The sequence below is a fragment of the Pelobates fuscus genome, chromosome 4 (assembly GCF_036172605.1).
Source record: "Pelobates fuscus isolate aPelFus1 chromosome 4, aPelFus1.pri, whole genome shotgun sequence".
NCBI classification, from domain to species: domain Eukaryota; kingdom Metazoa; phylum Chordata; class Amphibia; order Anura; family Pelobatidae; genus Pelobates; species Pelobates fuscus.
The window spans coordinates 75,063,514-75,081,409 of NC_086320.1; the positions used below are offsets into that span (position 1 = coordinate 75,063,514).

At 38.5% G+C, this 17,896-nt stretch overlaps 1 protein-coding gene across 1 annotated transcript in view; it reads right to left on the reverse strand.

Annotated features, from left to right (window-relative positions):
* LOC134609334 (GRIP and coiled-coil domain-containing protein 2-like) overlaps window positions 1–5,079 on the reverse strand; it is a 69,780-nt gene extending 64,701 nt beyond the window's left edge. The window contains exon 1 of the mRNA XM_063453015.1: window positions 5,031–5,079. Within this exon, the coding sequence (XP_063309085.1) occupies window positions 5,031–5,042 (12 nt within the window). The 5' untranslated portion in view covers window positions 5,043–5,079. The remainder of the gene's footprint in view (window positions 1–5,030) is intronic.
* Window positions 5,080–17,896: the final 12,817 nt, after the last annotated feature.

Consider the following 17,896-nt stretch of genomic DNA (forward strand, 5'->3'; position numbering starts at 1 on the left):
CTGTAAAAGGGTGAAGAATATGCAAACATTACTGCAACTTCAGCAAACATTTAGAAGAATACCCATGATAGCAGTGAATATATTGGACTTTGATGAATGGACATAATACCTTTGGCCGTTGAATAACCAGACATTTTAACAGCTTCTACAATAATGATGGATACAAGATTATCCTTAGAGAAATTAGAAAATTATAGATAAAATGAAATATTGCTAAACATATTTAAATGGAAAAATTATGGCTGACGAGGGGCAGCTTAATTTGGGTTTGCAAAACATGAGACTTTTATTAGTTTTAGTTTTGCTACCTAAACTGCATCCACCACCGGCAATGAGTTTTTTGTTTTTATAAGGACAGACTGAGAAGATCACAGCTAGAACATCCGATCCCAGTAGTTGTGAGCCTACACCTCCGAGTGCTGTTACATCACCAGCTGACCTATTGAAAGCAAGGGTTGCTATCACCACACATCAAGGACTTTAGTGGAACACCGGCATGAGATGGACAAGTAGGTAGAATCCCACATGGGACAGGGAAGTTAATTTCTGTAAACGATTGGACACTAACAGGGTCCTTTACTAAAGTGAGAATTCAAAGTGAATTCAAGTAAAGGCCAGGGTAGCCGAACAGGGAGCATAGCTGGCTTAGAGAATTACCCCAATCCAGCTATTTTGACCCTAAATTTGATATTGACTTTGAATGTACTTTTTTTTTTCTACTTTAGTGAATAGACATGTTGTTATATACATTTGATATCAAAATAAAGCTAGCATTTTGCATTGAAAGCCAAAATATACACACAAGCTTTACAACAGTGAGTCAAAACATTTATTTATAAAATATTTTACTGGGAAGGATACATTGAGATTTCTCTAGTTTTCAACATAGTTTTAAAGGGAAACTGCCATGGCCAAAACTATGCTATTTTTTAAAATGTAATCTATGCATTGTGTAAGCAAATTGGGGGGAAAGCCTATTTAAAAAGAAGTCTTTCTCCCAGCTGTCAATCATTTCTTCAGCATAGGTTCTATGCCTCAGTAATGATTGACAGGGAGAGCAGAAAATGAAAGGATGTGAAGCTGCTCCAGTGGCCGTCTGGTTGACAGCCACTAGAGACATTTTATCGGCAAAATGTAAACATTGTCATTCCTCATAATCATCAATATTTTACATTGTACTATGCACTAAAACAACTACATTAACATATTTGGGCTTAGAGGTCCCCTTTAGTGAGGTGAAATAGGGATTACTATTTAAATTTAAATAGACATTCCCATATTTACATTAATTTTTTTAAGGGAAAATAAAACATAGAGAGGGTATTTATTATGCTAGGGGTTCCCAACCCAGTCTTCAAGTACCCCCTACCAACCAGTCCAGGATTTAGGGAATACCCTGTTGTTTCTAAAGTGTTTTTTGTTTTTTTTTAACCAAAAAACCCTTAGACACAATTGAGTAATCCTTAAATCCTGGACTGTTAGGGGGTACTTGAGGACTGGGTTGGGAACCATTGTATTAAGCTACTGTAGGTGGCAAGATGTTCCCAACAACAGTCTTGGTACCAGCAGTCTTGATAGCAGTAACTGGAATTGGCCAACTTTGACTTTGAACATGCATACTTATTACATCGTAGCACATTCTATCTGCTGTTGAATTAAACATCCCAAACACAATCATAACAAGAGTGTCTGTGGCTGGCTGAGCATCATGGGAGTTGAATTTGCACAAGCACTAAGCAGATACAAGTTTTATTTTTACCAATCTATAGAATAATCAATTGTATTTGATTACTCAATTCACAAAAGTATTATGGTGCAGATGTATTGCACAGGCCCTGTATTGGAATTGATACTGTTATTTCCCTGCAACATATCTTAGTTTTCTTTTTATTCTATCTGGTATATTAACTCTAAATTACCTCTATTTTTGGTAAGAGTTTTTGGTATGGGAACCTACAGTGCTTACATAGGTGCAATGAGTCAGAGTGATGCTTTTGTGTTCTAACCTTCATCAGTGACAGCATTGACTGACGTGAGGCTAAATGGTTAGAAATAGATAGGGTGACATGTGTAGCTTGTGTGGTTATAGGAAAAAAAAGTGTGCAAAATAGTGCTAACTTGTCCTAAGTATAGAAAATCAGATACACAACTGCTCCAGCTATGTAGTGCTCTGTGCTCAAAACAAAAAAGATGTGCCACAAATATAACTGAATTGGTGTACAGTCCAGTAATAGAGGTTTGAAGTCTTATTATCAAGACTTTTCTTATATGTAGTAAAGATGAATCTGTATTCTCTTCTTCATTGAGTACACGGTGAACATAAAACCTAGAAATATACAGATTGCACACTGCAGACTAACAATATATATGTCCCCAAAAATATCCTGTATTTAGCTCACAAGATTTGGGGGACATGTCCTGACATCGATGCACCTCAACTGGAAGTCCCCTACACCACCAGTCATAGAACAGGTAGTGAAAACGTTGGAAACAATGCAGCTCCATAAAGACATAACTCACCATAACCTGAACTCTTTCCCAAAATTTGTGAAAATCTGGTTTGAATGGAATGAATTTTACCAACATTTCCCCAACCCCATAGAGCCCATTGTGCTATTCTCTGTTACTCTCTCTGACCCCCATTTCTCCCTTCCTCTGTGCCCTTCATCCAACCCAATGTATAAGTCAGGGGTAGAGTGCTCAAGATAGACTACCCCTGACTTATACCATTGGCATATCAGGCTGATCCCGCCCATAAATGCAGTCCAGATCTAATTGCAATAATTTTAGATTACAATAATTTTTAGTAGTTTAACCCCTTAAGGACTGAGCCAATTGTACAAGTTGTGATCAAAACAAAACGTAAACAAAAGTTGGAATTTGCACTATATGTCTGTTCAACCATAATTCCCCTCTTTCCTTTAAATGCACCCACTTATTATATATAATTGTGTTCAGGGGAAATAGGGCCATGTCACATCCATTGATATATGAAACATATTTTAATATGAATAAAATATAAAGAAATGTGAGAAATTGAAAAAATTCAAGTTTTTTAGTTCTGCGTGGCATTGTACGAATGGGGTATGTCCAGACTTTTTTAGTAGCCACTTAGTCACAAACACTGCCCAAAGTTAGCGTTCATATTTGTTTGTATGTGAAAAATGCAAAAAACTAATTTGAACGTTAATTTTGGCAAGTGTTTGTGACTAAGTGGCTACTAAAAAAGACTGGACATACCCCATTTGCAATACCTTGGGTTGTCAACCTTTGCAAATGATATGCCATCATAGGGGTAGTTCTCATTCCTGGGCTACCATACGATCTCAAAGGCAACATATCCGGCAAAATTCTATGTGAAAAATCAGAAATACAAGCCTTATATTTGACCATATAACTTGTAAAAAAGGGACAGCATTAAAGCCAGGGCTCGAGTCCTGCAGGAACGCATGGGAACAGCGTTCCTGCACTTTTTCGACAGCAGAAACGCTGTTACCGTTAGTGGTCCTGCAGGACTTGTTTGCCCGATAGGCAAACAAGGCATTTGCCTTGTTAGCCTCGGGGCAGGTGGCCGGTTGAAGTCCAGGTGGGCGACGAGGGAGCACTGATTTGTGAACTCTCCCTGGTCAGCTCCCTCGCACGACACAGAGTGATGCCAGGAGCCGGAAAATGATGTCACAGGGAGAGCTCACAAATCAGCGCTCCCTCACCGCCCGCATGGACCTCAACTGACCACCTTCCTGTCCGCCTTCCTGCCCAAACAGCCCGGCCAGCAGCCCCACTGGACCCCAGATAAAAAGTCCACCTAGCTCTCCCAAAGGTAGGGAGGCTAGGTGGATTTAAATTAAAATTAAAAAATATTCTGTGAGTGTTAGGGGGAAATGTGTGTGTGTGTGTGTGTGTCTGTCTGTTAGTGTATGTGTGTGTGTGTCTGTCAGTGTGTCTGTGTGTGTATATCTGTCAGTGAATGTGTGAATGAATGAGTGTGTGTGTCTGTCAGTGTGTCTGTCTGTCAGTAAGTCGATGAGCCCCCCTACCCACTATACAGAACCCCTACCCACCTACCTCACAGCCACCCTACTCACCTTACAGCCCCCATACCCACCTTACAGTCCCTCTACACACCATACATCCCCTACCCACCATACAGATCCCCTACCCACCTCACAGTCCCCCTACCCACCATACAGACCCCCTACCCACCATACAGACCCCCTACCCACCATACAGACCCCCCTACCTACCTCACAGCCACCCTACCAACTTACAGACCCCCTACCCACCTCACAGCCCCCTATCCACCTGTCTCCCCACACACCATCCACCCCGTCACACACCCCGTCATAGCCCCCTCACACACCCTGTCACCCCACCACAAACTCTATTATCCGCGCACACACACACTGACACCCCCTCCATACAATATCACCATCACCAATCACTTGCAACCCCCACAAACTGTCATCCTTTCACCCAGCTATATATATATGCATACGTGTAATTTTTTTGGAGGGGGAGGGGGGATGGATCATGGGTGAGCTCCCACACTTTTTTCCCCAGGACGTGACCCCTGATTAAAGCATCACTGTAACACATAGGGTTAAACAGTAATTGGAGAGTCTCATTGGCACACACAGGGTTAAATCATGTTAGAGTCTCACTGGCACACACAGAGTTAAAAACAATGTGAGAGTCTCATTGGCACACACAGTGTTAAATATTAATTTGTGAGTCTAACTAGCACACAGAGGGTTAATAAATAGTTTGAAAGCCTTTCTTACAGGGTTAATGAGCAGTTTCAAAGCCTCACTGGCACACTTAGGGTTAAGGAATGCTGCGAAACTCTCACTTTAACTCGTTTAGTGGAATAGTTTGAGCCATAACTGACAGAGTTAAGAAAAGGTTTGAAAGCCTCACAGGCAAACACAGGGTTAAGGAATGCTGCGCTAGCCTCGCTCTAAGTATAACTTTGTATCGAGTTCCAAACAAACACCTGCTGTTCTAAGAGTCGAACCTTGTGATTTCCTTACCTCAGCCTGCATGTACACCGCCTGTCTCCGCTGCTCTATACCCGCTGCCTCCTCGTCTTCTGAGCACCTGCACCTACCTCACACCCTCCCTGAACACCTGCCCCGGCTGCAGGCCCTCACTGAGTCCCAGGGGGGTCAGTTAGGAAAGGCGCGAAGTGAGCAGGACAAGGGCGGGAGAGGAGGGACACATAGCAGCCCGAGCCTGGGGCTGGTGTTACCTCGGGCTGTAAACCTGGCTGGGGAGGATTAACTGTATCATGGTGACCATTACAGTATACAGCGCCCAGAACACCAAAAATATCACATGGGAAATGAGGCACATCTTATAAATTGCACATAAATTATATCACATATAATAAATGGCATATAATATAGCATGATTTAATAAATATAACAGCATAAATGGCATATAATATAACCTAATATAATAAATATGGCATATAATAAATTGCACATAATATAACATATAATAAATGGCATATAATATAGCATGATTTAATAAATATAACCGCATAAATGGCATATAATATAACCTAATATAATAAATATGGCATATAATAAATTGCACATAATATAACATATAATAAATGGCATATAATATAGCATGATTTAGTAAATATAACAGCATAAATGGCATATAATATTACCTAATATAATAAATATGGCATAAAATAAATGATCAGCTGACACAGGGTTTGGGATTTTTAAGGCAGGCTATGCTTGGATTTGCAAATGTTACACTTCATTGCTCACAAAACAAAGTATCACACAGACAACACCATTGCAATTTAAATTCTAATTTCAGGATTTAGTAAACTATAGTGTCAGAATTGGACAGTGCTTAAAAAAAATCCTCAGATATCCATTAGAGATTATTTTCTCAATGTTACTGTGTATTTTAAGGGGTTTATGTTTATTTTTATTTATTTGTATATAATTTAAAACAAATTCAGGAGGGGTTATTCACTAAACACTGACATATAGCAATTTGAAAACAAATGCAGGCAGAAGGTTTTATTTTGGAAAATAAAAATCAGGGTTTTAATAATGAAACTCTACATTGTAGCAAATTAAAATCTGATTGGCAAAGTTGAGGCTAAAGAAGATTTGGAAAAAAAAATACTCAGATTCAACTAATACCACAGCTTGGCTATTTTTACCTCAATATTGCCTTTTTGATTTCTACATCCTACAGTTCATAGTTAAAAAGTACTGGCAGCTTGGCTATGTTAGCCTTAATTTGCAAAAGTAGATTCCAAATCACTGCAGTTTGCTCTTAAGTGAAGTGAATAGATTCCTCAAAATCTTTAGATAGAAATTGACCTTGGGTTTGAAAGCTACATTGTAAGAAATATGAAAATAAACAGAGGAATTCCAGCTTACTGTAAACACTCATATGGTTGTCATCAGAAATCCTGTGGCCCCCTTACACATTCAATACCCCTCCAAATAAATATTCCAAGACGCTGTTATATTTACCTTTCTCTGCTACCCTGTGCATGCCATTATTACGCAACACCTAATCTTCAACCTGCCCTTGCCACATCCAATATAATGTAATGATTGTGTATAGCGCTACGGAATCTGTTGGCGCTATATAAATGGCAATAATAATAATAATGTGTCCATATGTGTGACAGGATATTTGAATATGTAATGCAATATGCAAATGAATATGTAATGTGCAGCAATGCATCTATGCATGTATGTAACGACACGTGTAATGTCATTGCTTGTACGTAACTGTAAATGTTGTTAATGTGGAGCAATGGAACTGGATATTTGTATGCAGCCTACACATATAACATGCCTACGTAGTATACAGGTGATACTCAAAAAATTAGAATATCGTGCAAAAGTTAATTTATTTCAGTAATGCAACGTAAAAGGGGAAACTAATATATGAGATAAACGCATTACATGCAAAGCAGGATATTTCAAGCCGTGATTTGTCATAAGTGCGATGATTATGGTTCACAGCTCATGAAAATCCCAAATCCACAATCTCAGTAAATTAGAATATTACATGCAATCAATAAAACAAGGCGTGTACATAGAACAATATTGGACCTCTGAAAAGTATAAGCATGCATATGGACTCAGTACTTGGTTTGGGCCCTTTTGCAGCAATTACTGCCTCAATGCGGCATAGCATGGAAGCTATCAGCCTGTGGCACTGCTGAGGTGTTATGGAAGACCAGGATGCTTCAATAGCAGCCTTCAGCTCTTCTGCATTGTTCGGTCACATGTCTCTCATCTTTCTCTTGGCAATGCCCCATAGATTCTCTATGGGGTTCAGGTCAGGCGAGTTTGCTGGCCAATCAAGCACAGTAATCCCACGGTCATTGAACCAGGCTTTGGTGCTTTTGGCAGTGTGGGCAGGTTTTTCCTGCTGGAAAATGAAGTCAACATCCCCATAAAGCTCGCCTGCGGAAGGAAGCATGAAGTGCTCCAAAATCTCCTGGTAGACGGCTGCGTTGACCCTGGACTTAATGAAGCACAGTGGACCAACACCAGCATATGACATGGCTCCCCAAATCAACACAGACTGTGAAAACTTCACATTAGACTTCAAGCATCTTGCAGTGAGTGCCTCTCCATTCTTCCTCCAGACTCTGGGTCCTTGGTTTCCAAATGAGATGCAAAAGTTGCTTTCATCAGAAAAGAGGACTTTGGACCACTGAGCAACAGACCAGGTCTGTTTTTCTCTAGCCCAGGTAAGACGCTTCTGACGTTGTTTGTTGTTCAGGAGCGGCTTGACAAGAGGAACATGACATCTGAAACCCTTGTCCAGGATCCATCTGTGTGTGGTGGCTCTTAATGCACTGACTCCAGCCTCAGTGCACTTCTTGTGAAAGTCCCCAACACTTTTCAATGGCCTTTTCCTGAAAATCCTCTCCAGGCTGCGGTCATCCCTTCTGCTTGTGCACCTTTTTCTTCCACACTTTTCCCTTCCACATAACTTTCTATTATACAGCACTTTGATACAGCACTTTGGGAACATCCAACTTCCTTCGCAATTAACTTTTGAGGCTTTCCCTCCTTATGGAGGGTGTCAATGATGGTTTTCTGCACAATTGTCAGGTCAGCAATCTTCCCCATGATTGTGATTCCTCTGAACCAGACTGAGAGACCATTTAAAGGCTCAGAAGCCCTTAGCAGGTGTTATGGCTTCCTTAGCTGATTAGAGTGGGGCACTGTGAGCCTAGAATATTGCACCTTTTCACAATATTCTAATTTACTGAGATTGTGGATTTGGGGTTTTCATGAGCTGTAAGCCATAATCATCGCACTTATGACAAATCATGGCTTGAACTATCTTGCTTTGCATGTAATGCGTCTATCTCATATATTCATTTTCACCTTTTACGTTGCATTACTGAAAGAAATTAACATTTGCACAATATTCTAATTTTTCGAGGATCACCTGTATATTCAAATAATTAAAAACTGGGTTTCTAGCGCATACAGGCAGCTCAAACACCCAAACCAGAGTCTCTCTGTTCATGTCCAGTAAAAAGTATGTAGAAGAAGAAGAGTTAGCAGTGCCTTGATATGTGGGTGTAACTCATCTCGAGCTGTCCCCTGCACAGAAGCATTTTAACTAATAGAAGACACCAAATATCCCTGGATGGGGATTGTATTGCTGGTACGCATCTAAATAGAGCTATCCTAGTTTTTATATCTACCACATATTATATATACCATGTGTATGTGTGTTTGTGTAGATACACGTCAGGTGAGTTGCAGTCTTATGCAGTTGCTGGAAGTTGGGGCCTTGGTTGTTTTCATGCTCCCATTGGCTGTGAATTTGAGATGGTAGACGATCTGGTGGTGTGTGGTTTCTTGGGTTAAGCTAACCTTGTACACTACATGAAAGGAACACTTTAGCCCCTTGAAAATAAATCATCTCAGTGAAGTTATTATGGGGTCTGGAGGTCTTATCCAGTATCTTACTTTATAGTATTTAACTGTTTTGGAGATATGTTACCCCTGTCCTCCCAATATCCCATTTAGGCCTGCCCACCACCTGTCCCTATTTCACAATCATAAATGTTGGGAGGTATGGACAGTATTAGGCCTGGGCTCTTACCCAAGCCCGTTGCTCACCTACGTTAAAGGGACACTATAGTCACCAGAACAACTACAGCTTCATGTAGTTTTTATGGTGAGTATAATCATTATATTCAGGCATTTTCATGCAAACACTGCCATTTCAGAGAAAAGGCGATGTTTAAATTTCCCCTAGGGACACCTCCAAGTCAACACTCCTCAGATGGCCACTGGAGTTGCTTCCTGGCTCAGTGCTGCACAGTAGGCAGCAGTGCCGTTCAGCGTCTCCATGCTCTGCATGGGGATGCTGAAATGTCCTCATAGAGATGCATTGATTCAATGCATCTCTATGAGGAGCTGCTGATTGACCAAAACCCCACCCCCTTGCCAATTTTAGCCAATAAAATGCTTTCCCTGTGGGAAAATTATCGGCTAAATAACGGCAATTCTGATGATGTCACCAAGGGGACGGAGCCAGCACCGGCGGAACTCGCACAGCGCTGAAAATAAGGTGAGTTTGATTAACTTTTAAGGGGGGCAAGCCACCTAAATAGTGGGTTTTGCACTATAGGGCCAGGAATACATGTTTGTGTTCCTGAGCCTACAGTGTTCCTTTAAGGCAAATGGATGAGTTCACAGTAATGGTGTACTTTCTCATTAAACCACTAGGGGAAAATGTTACACTCCTTACATTAACAATAACATTTCTAGTAAATTATATATAGGGCATGACATGTATATTTTTTTTTTTAAATTCCAATATCACGAAAACAATTCAAAGTAAAAAAATAAATAAAAATAAAGTAATATTTTGTTTTTTTCTGATGAGCCAACTTTGACAACAACTTTTTGAAGAGTGCAATGTTCCTTTAATGATAGCTTTGGTATATCACATTATTTCGGCTCAAGGCCCAAATGGGTTTTAATCCAGCTCTGCTCACAGATGTGTAGATAGTATTGCTGTAGAATTTTCTGCCATCTTCTTGTGAATCAGAAGTTCAATGTCATTACATAGGAGAACCAAGACTGCTCGGAAGACATTATCCTCCAAAACAGCATGGATCTTTGTACTTGTCATCCACGATGCCTGCTTTACTGAATGCTTCACAGAACCAGGGAATGATTGGAGAAAATCAGTGAGCCACTGACCTGAAAGAAATGTGCAGTTATACGCCGCTATCACAGGAGAAGAATGAGCAGAGACACAAAATATCTAATTTAAATTTCCAAAAAGCAGATATAATAATTCATGTTAACTATTCAACCAAGAAAATAACATTTATGAATGAAACTATATTGGAATTTTATTCAGCAGAATTATCCCTTCCACAGCTGATGTCCTGCAAATAGATATATTAGTACGATGTAATAAACCAAGGACAGACATATAATAGTCTTTAATTTTATAATTGCGCAGCGTTTCATGGATAAGAGTTTAAGACTCTCTGTCACCTTCTGGGGTCTTTGCATATTATGAAAAGACCACTAATGGTGACATCACCATTTATGGTGCAGCTATGGTGAGTTATACTTATCAGGTGCTGTCCTCCGGGGGTATTGCCATCTTATTTCTACAGCACTTCATCACACAGGGATCCCACCGGAGTCTCCTTGGATATTATCTCGCGATGAGCAAGATAATGCCTTATTCTCACAACCATTGCTAGTGCTTGACGAAGCCTGATGGCTGTAGCTCCATCTTTTCTCAAACTTTGTCAAGTTTTGTCAATGTAGTTCCTAAGTTGTTTTATGAAATCTTTTAACTGCATTGGGATTTTAATGAAATTCTAATGCAGTCTTTATGAGCATTTGTTAAAGATTTTATCTTTAACGAATGCTCAAAGAACTTTTTTTTTCTGGGGACAGAGCCGCGTTTATAATAGTTAAATATTAAGTTAGATTTTAGGTTTAAAACACATTTCTTCAGAATTTTTTTTTTTTAATAATGCTCACCAATTACATTTCTAAAAGTTCTCATGCATGTACAAACTTATCATTTAATACAAGGTTATTATTAAAGTGTCTGTCTTCAAAAAATAACTTTGTTAGTCAGTGGTGTGTGAAACTGTCTTTACATTGTATTAATAGTCCCGTTATTAAATATATTTTAAATAATATTTTAGCGATATATTCTAACTTGTCTTCCTTAACATTCAGCTAATTGGCCACTGTCTTGTTTTAAAAACTTATTCTCTTGAGTGCTGCTCCAGTTATCAAAAAAATGCAGATTGATTTTATTCAATACCAGCTAAATGATAAGGTGTGAATACATAATGTACAATGTTAATACTTTACTAACCGGTATTATTTTTTGCTTCTTTTTGATCACTTTACCAAGGGAAAGAAATGCTAGCAAACCATAACATGCCTATGTAGAAATATACTTTGTCTGTCACAGAACTATCCTACATGATGGACAATTTCGGTTCCATGACATTGAACGACACAAGCCATCAAGTCATGACTCCATACATACCAAGTTCACTGAAGTCCCAATGCTCTAGAGTTGGCATATGAATAGATCCCTACACGCTTGACTGACCACCACTTTCAGGTCTAGGGCGACAGCTGCTTGTTAGAGACATAGTATGCAGCAGCTTTAGATTCATAATGTATACCGAAGGTCATCCCCATCAACAATCCAAAGCCAGCATAAGTTACTGGGTTCACTTCTGTGTTCTGGAGCAGGCTACCTCCTGCATAGACTTTTAACAAATATTTTCCGGTTTACAGTTGAGGAAAATGAAAGAATTGGGGAACAAGTGATATCTTCACAATCTTAATGAAAAATAAATAAATATATATTGTCTAAAACAATTATTCAATTGAATAGATGGAATATAGAGTGCAAACAGAGGGGCACACCCCATGGCAACCACTTACGTGTTTCGTGACACTAGCATTTGCCAGTCAGTGTGTCCCTCCCCTGTTTTGCATCTATTGGATTCAAATACATAATTTAAAAAAAAATTATATTTTTTTCATTAAGATTGCAAGGATGTTTTTTTCTGGATTCTTTCGTTTTCCTTGATTGGAAACCGGCAAGTATTTGGTCAATTTGCAGAAACTTTACCCCAGAAAACATTCACAAAATCCATTTGACACTTTGCTCAGTAGCTATAAATGAAAGCTTGAAGTAGCAAAACCAGGTTTATCCCAGAGTAAGACCACAGTTCACCTCAGCACCCTCACAAGAATGAACAGTACTAGGCTAATGCAGAAAACAGCATCTAGTTTATCACGCATTATAGACGCAATGATGACGTCATGATGTTCCGCTCAGATGAATGGTGGGAACGTCGGTTATCATAACAGACCGATTTTACCTCTTACACCAGGGCCATTTGAAGGGATACAACGTCCCAAGCGCGCAGCCCCGGATCTGCCTACCTCCATCCTGCTACTACATAAGGAACTCCTACAGACAAAGTGAAGGAGATCTACAGTGGATGAATCCATCCTTTTCCTACTTTCAGGAGAATCTATACATTATGATTGTCCATCAGGAGGCCTCCTTGTATACTTTTGGGTGAGATCTAACCTAGACTTAACTACAGAATGTTTTTTTTTATATTTTGAATACATATATCTTTTTCATCAGTTGAATAAATATAGAATGCTTTAATATATAATTGTAATTGTTAATTTTAAGCTAAAATCCAATACAAATTTATGTCCATATATTAAATTATTTTTCATCTACATTTTATTTTTGAGAATACACAATTTATTGTAAAAATGCACAGGAAGACATACCTAATATGTAGAGTATGTATAACAGTATATGTACAAAGAATGTCCCAGTCATGTAGCAAGTCATCAATGCACTGCCAGAACACTGAACACTGTCACAGTAAATTTAAATCACAGAATAAGCTTTAAAGATTTTGACTAACATTAGTGTTCACTCTTCAACTCCTCTATATAAAATCTACTACCTTTAGTTAATTTTAGTCGTTTATCCTTTTATTTAATTTAAAAAATAATTCAAAACAAACATAATTTGTGCAGACTAAAATGAGATGAAAAATTATGTGACATGGAAAAAAAGGGAAAAAATAAAATTGATTAAAAAAAAGGTTAGTCTTAATCCTAGATTCTTCCGTGCGTATATATTATTTTGTTTTCAAAACCTATAGAATCATATTATGGATTTACACTGATCTCCAATTATCTCCAAGGACAGAGGCAAAACTCCATTAACCACATGGCAGACAAAGGACAATAAAAGACATAAAAATACATACTGTTACATTTATCACATAAAACATTCACATTCTACCAATCCCCAGATAGCTTAGATCTGAGCGCACGTAACTACCGGATGGCGCTCATATCACATACATACAGTTCAATCGCCATGGAGCCAAAGTTTTTCATACAGTCTTTCAGTATACTGCTGGGCTCCATGGCATAGCTATCTGGGGTAGCATGGTTTAAACAGTAAAGTTTCGAATGGACCGTTGTTCGGATAATTGACTGCAGGTAGGAGAAGGGAGGTCGGCGGCTCAGCGGTGTTCGTGACTTTAACAGTCCACAGAAAGGCACAAACCAGACTTTCTGCAGGGAAAAAGAACAGTGTTAAACATGGGGCCATAGTCCAGCGGCAGGAGGCGTGCGACCAGGCTCCTCCAGTGGCCAGTGGTGAGGTTGGTTCCGCCACAGATGTCAACTATTATAGCCTAAGTTGTTGATTTTCTTTTCAAGAAGCTTCTAGAGTGCAGTCCAGTTATGACTTTGAAGCGGCACTATCACTAGTAGGGTCTGCATTTCTTGCAGAGATTGCCTCTGTGTGATATATCTGCTTGCATGTTGGCACCTGGGGCAGGAGAAATATAGTTACCCGAAGGTCTCTCTCCTCTTGCCGCTTATTTTCAGCAACTGGCAAATTAAACAATATAGTGTTTATACACGTGGACACTCTAAGACTGATCACACAGGCAAAGTTATCAGACGCTAGGCCAGGAGTAGGGTATCTTCGGCCCTCCAGATGCTGTAGACTACATCTCCCATAATGCTCTTACTGCCATAATGCTGGCAAAGCATCAGGGGAGATGTGGTCCACAACATCTGGAGTGCTGAAGGTTGCCTACCCCAGCACTAGGCTAACATGGCAAGACCCAGTTTTCAATTTTAAGTTATCTTTTCCATCTCTATATCTGCACACTATGCTGGTGCAATGCATATATAGAATATTTGTTCCAATGCTGCCTTTAGTTTCAAGTCTGACCCTACGCAGCGACATCCAAGGACATCCAAGAGGATGTCACAATGCCAGTGAGATGAGGTAGTATTCATTTTCAGTGCTTGTCAAATCACTCAGCATAGGGTCACTATATTTGGCAGCTGCCTGCCTCCACTGTCTCAGCCAAAGAGCTCCTGAGGTAAGTCCCAGCAGTTCAGGGTTAGCTTATTGGCTTAGAGCATCAGCTGATCATGCTCAGGCTAAGCTCAGTTCTGCCAGGCTTAGCACAGAAAGAGAGCTTCTGTTATCTTGGTTGAGGTAGTTTATACGAGGAGTGGTGCCTGGCTGACCTAAAATAGTTATAAAATGTTTTAACTAATAACATGGGGGTGGGTGCCAGGGCAATCATGGTACCATATCCACTACAGTGCGCTGTCGTGTTTATGGTGCATTGAGTATTATTTTTGAATAATTTTCTTAAAGCCGTTTGAGTAAATGCTCTACACTCTGTATGTACTTTGGTGTGCCTTGTCCTAGAACCTTCTGTTAAGCAGTAAGTGCATTGGCACCCCTGATCTCAAGGTGCATATCTGTTGTTAGTGGAGCAAATTTGGAAATTTGGAGATAATAGAGGAAAAAAAAGGTTGGTGGCTTGAGTTTGTGCTTAGCAAAAACTCTTCTCAAGTTTCAAAGGATACAGAAGGCAGGGTGTGTGGGCAAAGTTGACTCCCCTTACATGGTTGGTAGAAACCAAGCTTAATGGTATTATATTACTTATTGGGCTAACGCATAGCAACATTTACAAGCTCTTAAATCTCACAAAGGCTTTCTTCAGGTGAACTTTAAAACACAACACCACACTTCGCTCTCCCAATTATTCATTATTAGAATATTATGTAAAGTAGGTTTATTAGATGGTTTTATACCTCACAGATGTTAGCACATGCTTTTAAACTATTATATGTTAAAACAACCCAACAAGCCATGCACGATGGATTTTTTCAATGTTCTCAAAAAACCTGCCCTCAATGATTTACTATAGGAATAATATATAAAATCGTTTTTCTTGAAATTCTCATTTTTCACAGATGTTAAGACATGTTTTTAGGGCCTTACAAATTTATTAAAATGTCCAATCACGTGCCCTCGTAGGTTCCGAATTTTCAAATGGTAACAGTTTACAAATGGGAATATGACTTTACCAAGAACATTTCTAATTACTCAATGCATTCATTAGCAACAGATAAACCTTTGATATTTTGTATTATGCTTATCTACATCCCCTGACAGTGATTTTTAATATGTAGATGAGTTAGAATAGCATCACCTACAATCAATCTGTTTGGCTTCAAGGTATTTCAGTTATACTAATTTAGAGCTTCCAGCTAAATTAGTATCCCTGTCATACTATTTGATATAAACAAATGTGTAATTAGAGGCTGTAAACTCTTTTGCTCTGCAACTATAAGATGCTTTATGATAAGCGTAAAATAATTATAAGATAAATGCCATGATTTTTCATGATTGTACAGCATCTCTTTGTTGAGATAAATTAATGGATTTTCACCTTTTTAAAAAAAAAAAAAAAAAAACAACTGGCATATTAGCTGGTTATAGCAGTGGCAATGTCATTCCCTTAAAACTGGAAAACCTAGGTTTTAATCCCCATCAGACCACCTTACTAGTAAGTATCCTTGAACTAGACACCTAATAATATACATTTGCTTACCTCAATTCCTTATAGATAACAAACTTGTTTGAAAAGGGCCGTATTTACCTCTAATATCCCCTTTTCTAAAAATGTAAAGCGTTGTGGATTATATTGATGCTATATACTATATGTATGATAATAAGACTACTGTATAAAATCTATGTTTTCTTTGTTGGATAATATTCAAATAGCCCCATATTCCTATGATGATGGGCCCTAATTACTTCCTAGTGCAAACAAGAAATAAATACTGTCTACATTGTATGTCTCCTAATACCCTCCTACATTACATCACCATACTGCTGTGATGTTGGGGGACATTCTGGGGTCATGTCTGAAGCAGGATGCTGTATCTCTGCATCCTTCTATAGCTTCCCTTGCTCATGCGTTATAGATATAAGATGATATTTCAGGCATTTTCCATTAACTTTTCCATAGTGCACTCTGTTGGTAGTCAACCACTGAGCTGCAATGTTTAGGAATTAAGGGCAAAATTAAACTGTAATGCAGATGATGGGCTTGCTATGTGCATCCAGAACTACACATTACATAGAAAACAATAAAACATGCTCTATCATGCTCTGTCAATGTAAAATTGGTGATCCATAGTATTAGACCTAGAACTTCAGCCCACCACCCATCAACAAAGAGAGGTACGTTAACCAGAGAAAGGCATTCCTTTACACCAAAGTGGGATTTACTACCTGGTGTATCTCAACCACTATTCCAGAGAAAACTCTCTCAGACCAGAGTGAAACCACTTTATAGGAAACCATAGAAACTGCACTTCCATGAGTTATTTTGGACATTAAGTTGCAGTCAAGGAATATATATTTCCTTTTGCATGTGCAAAATCCTTTGCCTACTGTGACCACACATAAAGTCCCACCTAGAGTAGCCTGAGTAAGCATGCACGCTATAGTTAAAGGATTTTTGGATAAATACATACTTATACTTACACTGATACGTCAAACCACAGTGAGCTAACTTGGTAAATACAAGGGGATTTTATTTTTTGAGATCCAAATATAATTTATTTTCTTTGCTAACTGGATTTTTTTTAGTCTCTGGTAAATAAAACTCATAGTCTGTGAATGTCTAAAAAAGTTTGCAATTCACTTAAACAGATAATCAAGACTATTGGATAATATAACATTAGAAGAAGCAATATTCCATACAAAACGAGTATATTGGACAGATATACTAAATAATAGCAAATCAGAGAACTCAAGTAACATATGGTTCATACTCTACAATGTGGACCCTTTATAACAAAATATACAATATATTTTTGAACTCAGTAAAAGAAAAGAGACTGGAAAAAAAATTCTATGGGTTGGAATCTACTGCGTATTGTACCTTATGTTAACCTTCACACCATGAAAGCCCGTTGACTATACCCTAAGACTGAAATAAATAATGTTCATGAATGTTATAATGTTTATCATATTGCTTCCAGACTGTTGTGTTTACTTTGGAATAAATAATATGGTTATTATAATTGTGAGTTTAAATATGAATTATTTTTTCTTTTACTTAGCATTTCATTTGTGATTTTGCAGGAAACTCCTTCCTATTAATGCCTCGTTATCTGTTAAGGCTCGAGATATTTTATAATGCACATTAATCCAACATTCATGAAATGTAATCAGGTGCTTTCAAATCCAAGGACCTTACAAGTTCAACACCATACTGCTTTTTCTAGTCTTTGTTTTCCTGAATATTGTTAGTAGTTATGAATTAAACTCCTTCAATAAACACACTGTATATGAATTGAAATTTAGTTACATGTTTTGTATTGTGATATATTTTCAATTTTCCTCCCTTTTTTTGTACATGAAAAGACTATTTTTGCATTCTGTTTGTACCCATCCGATTTTACATGATTTATGGTTTATGAATTATTCTCATATAGTG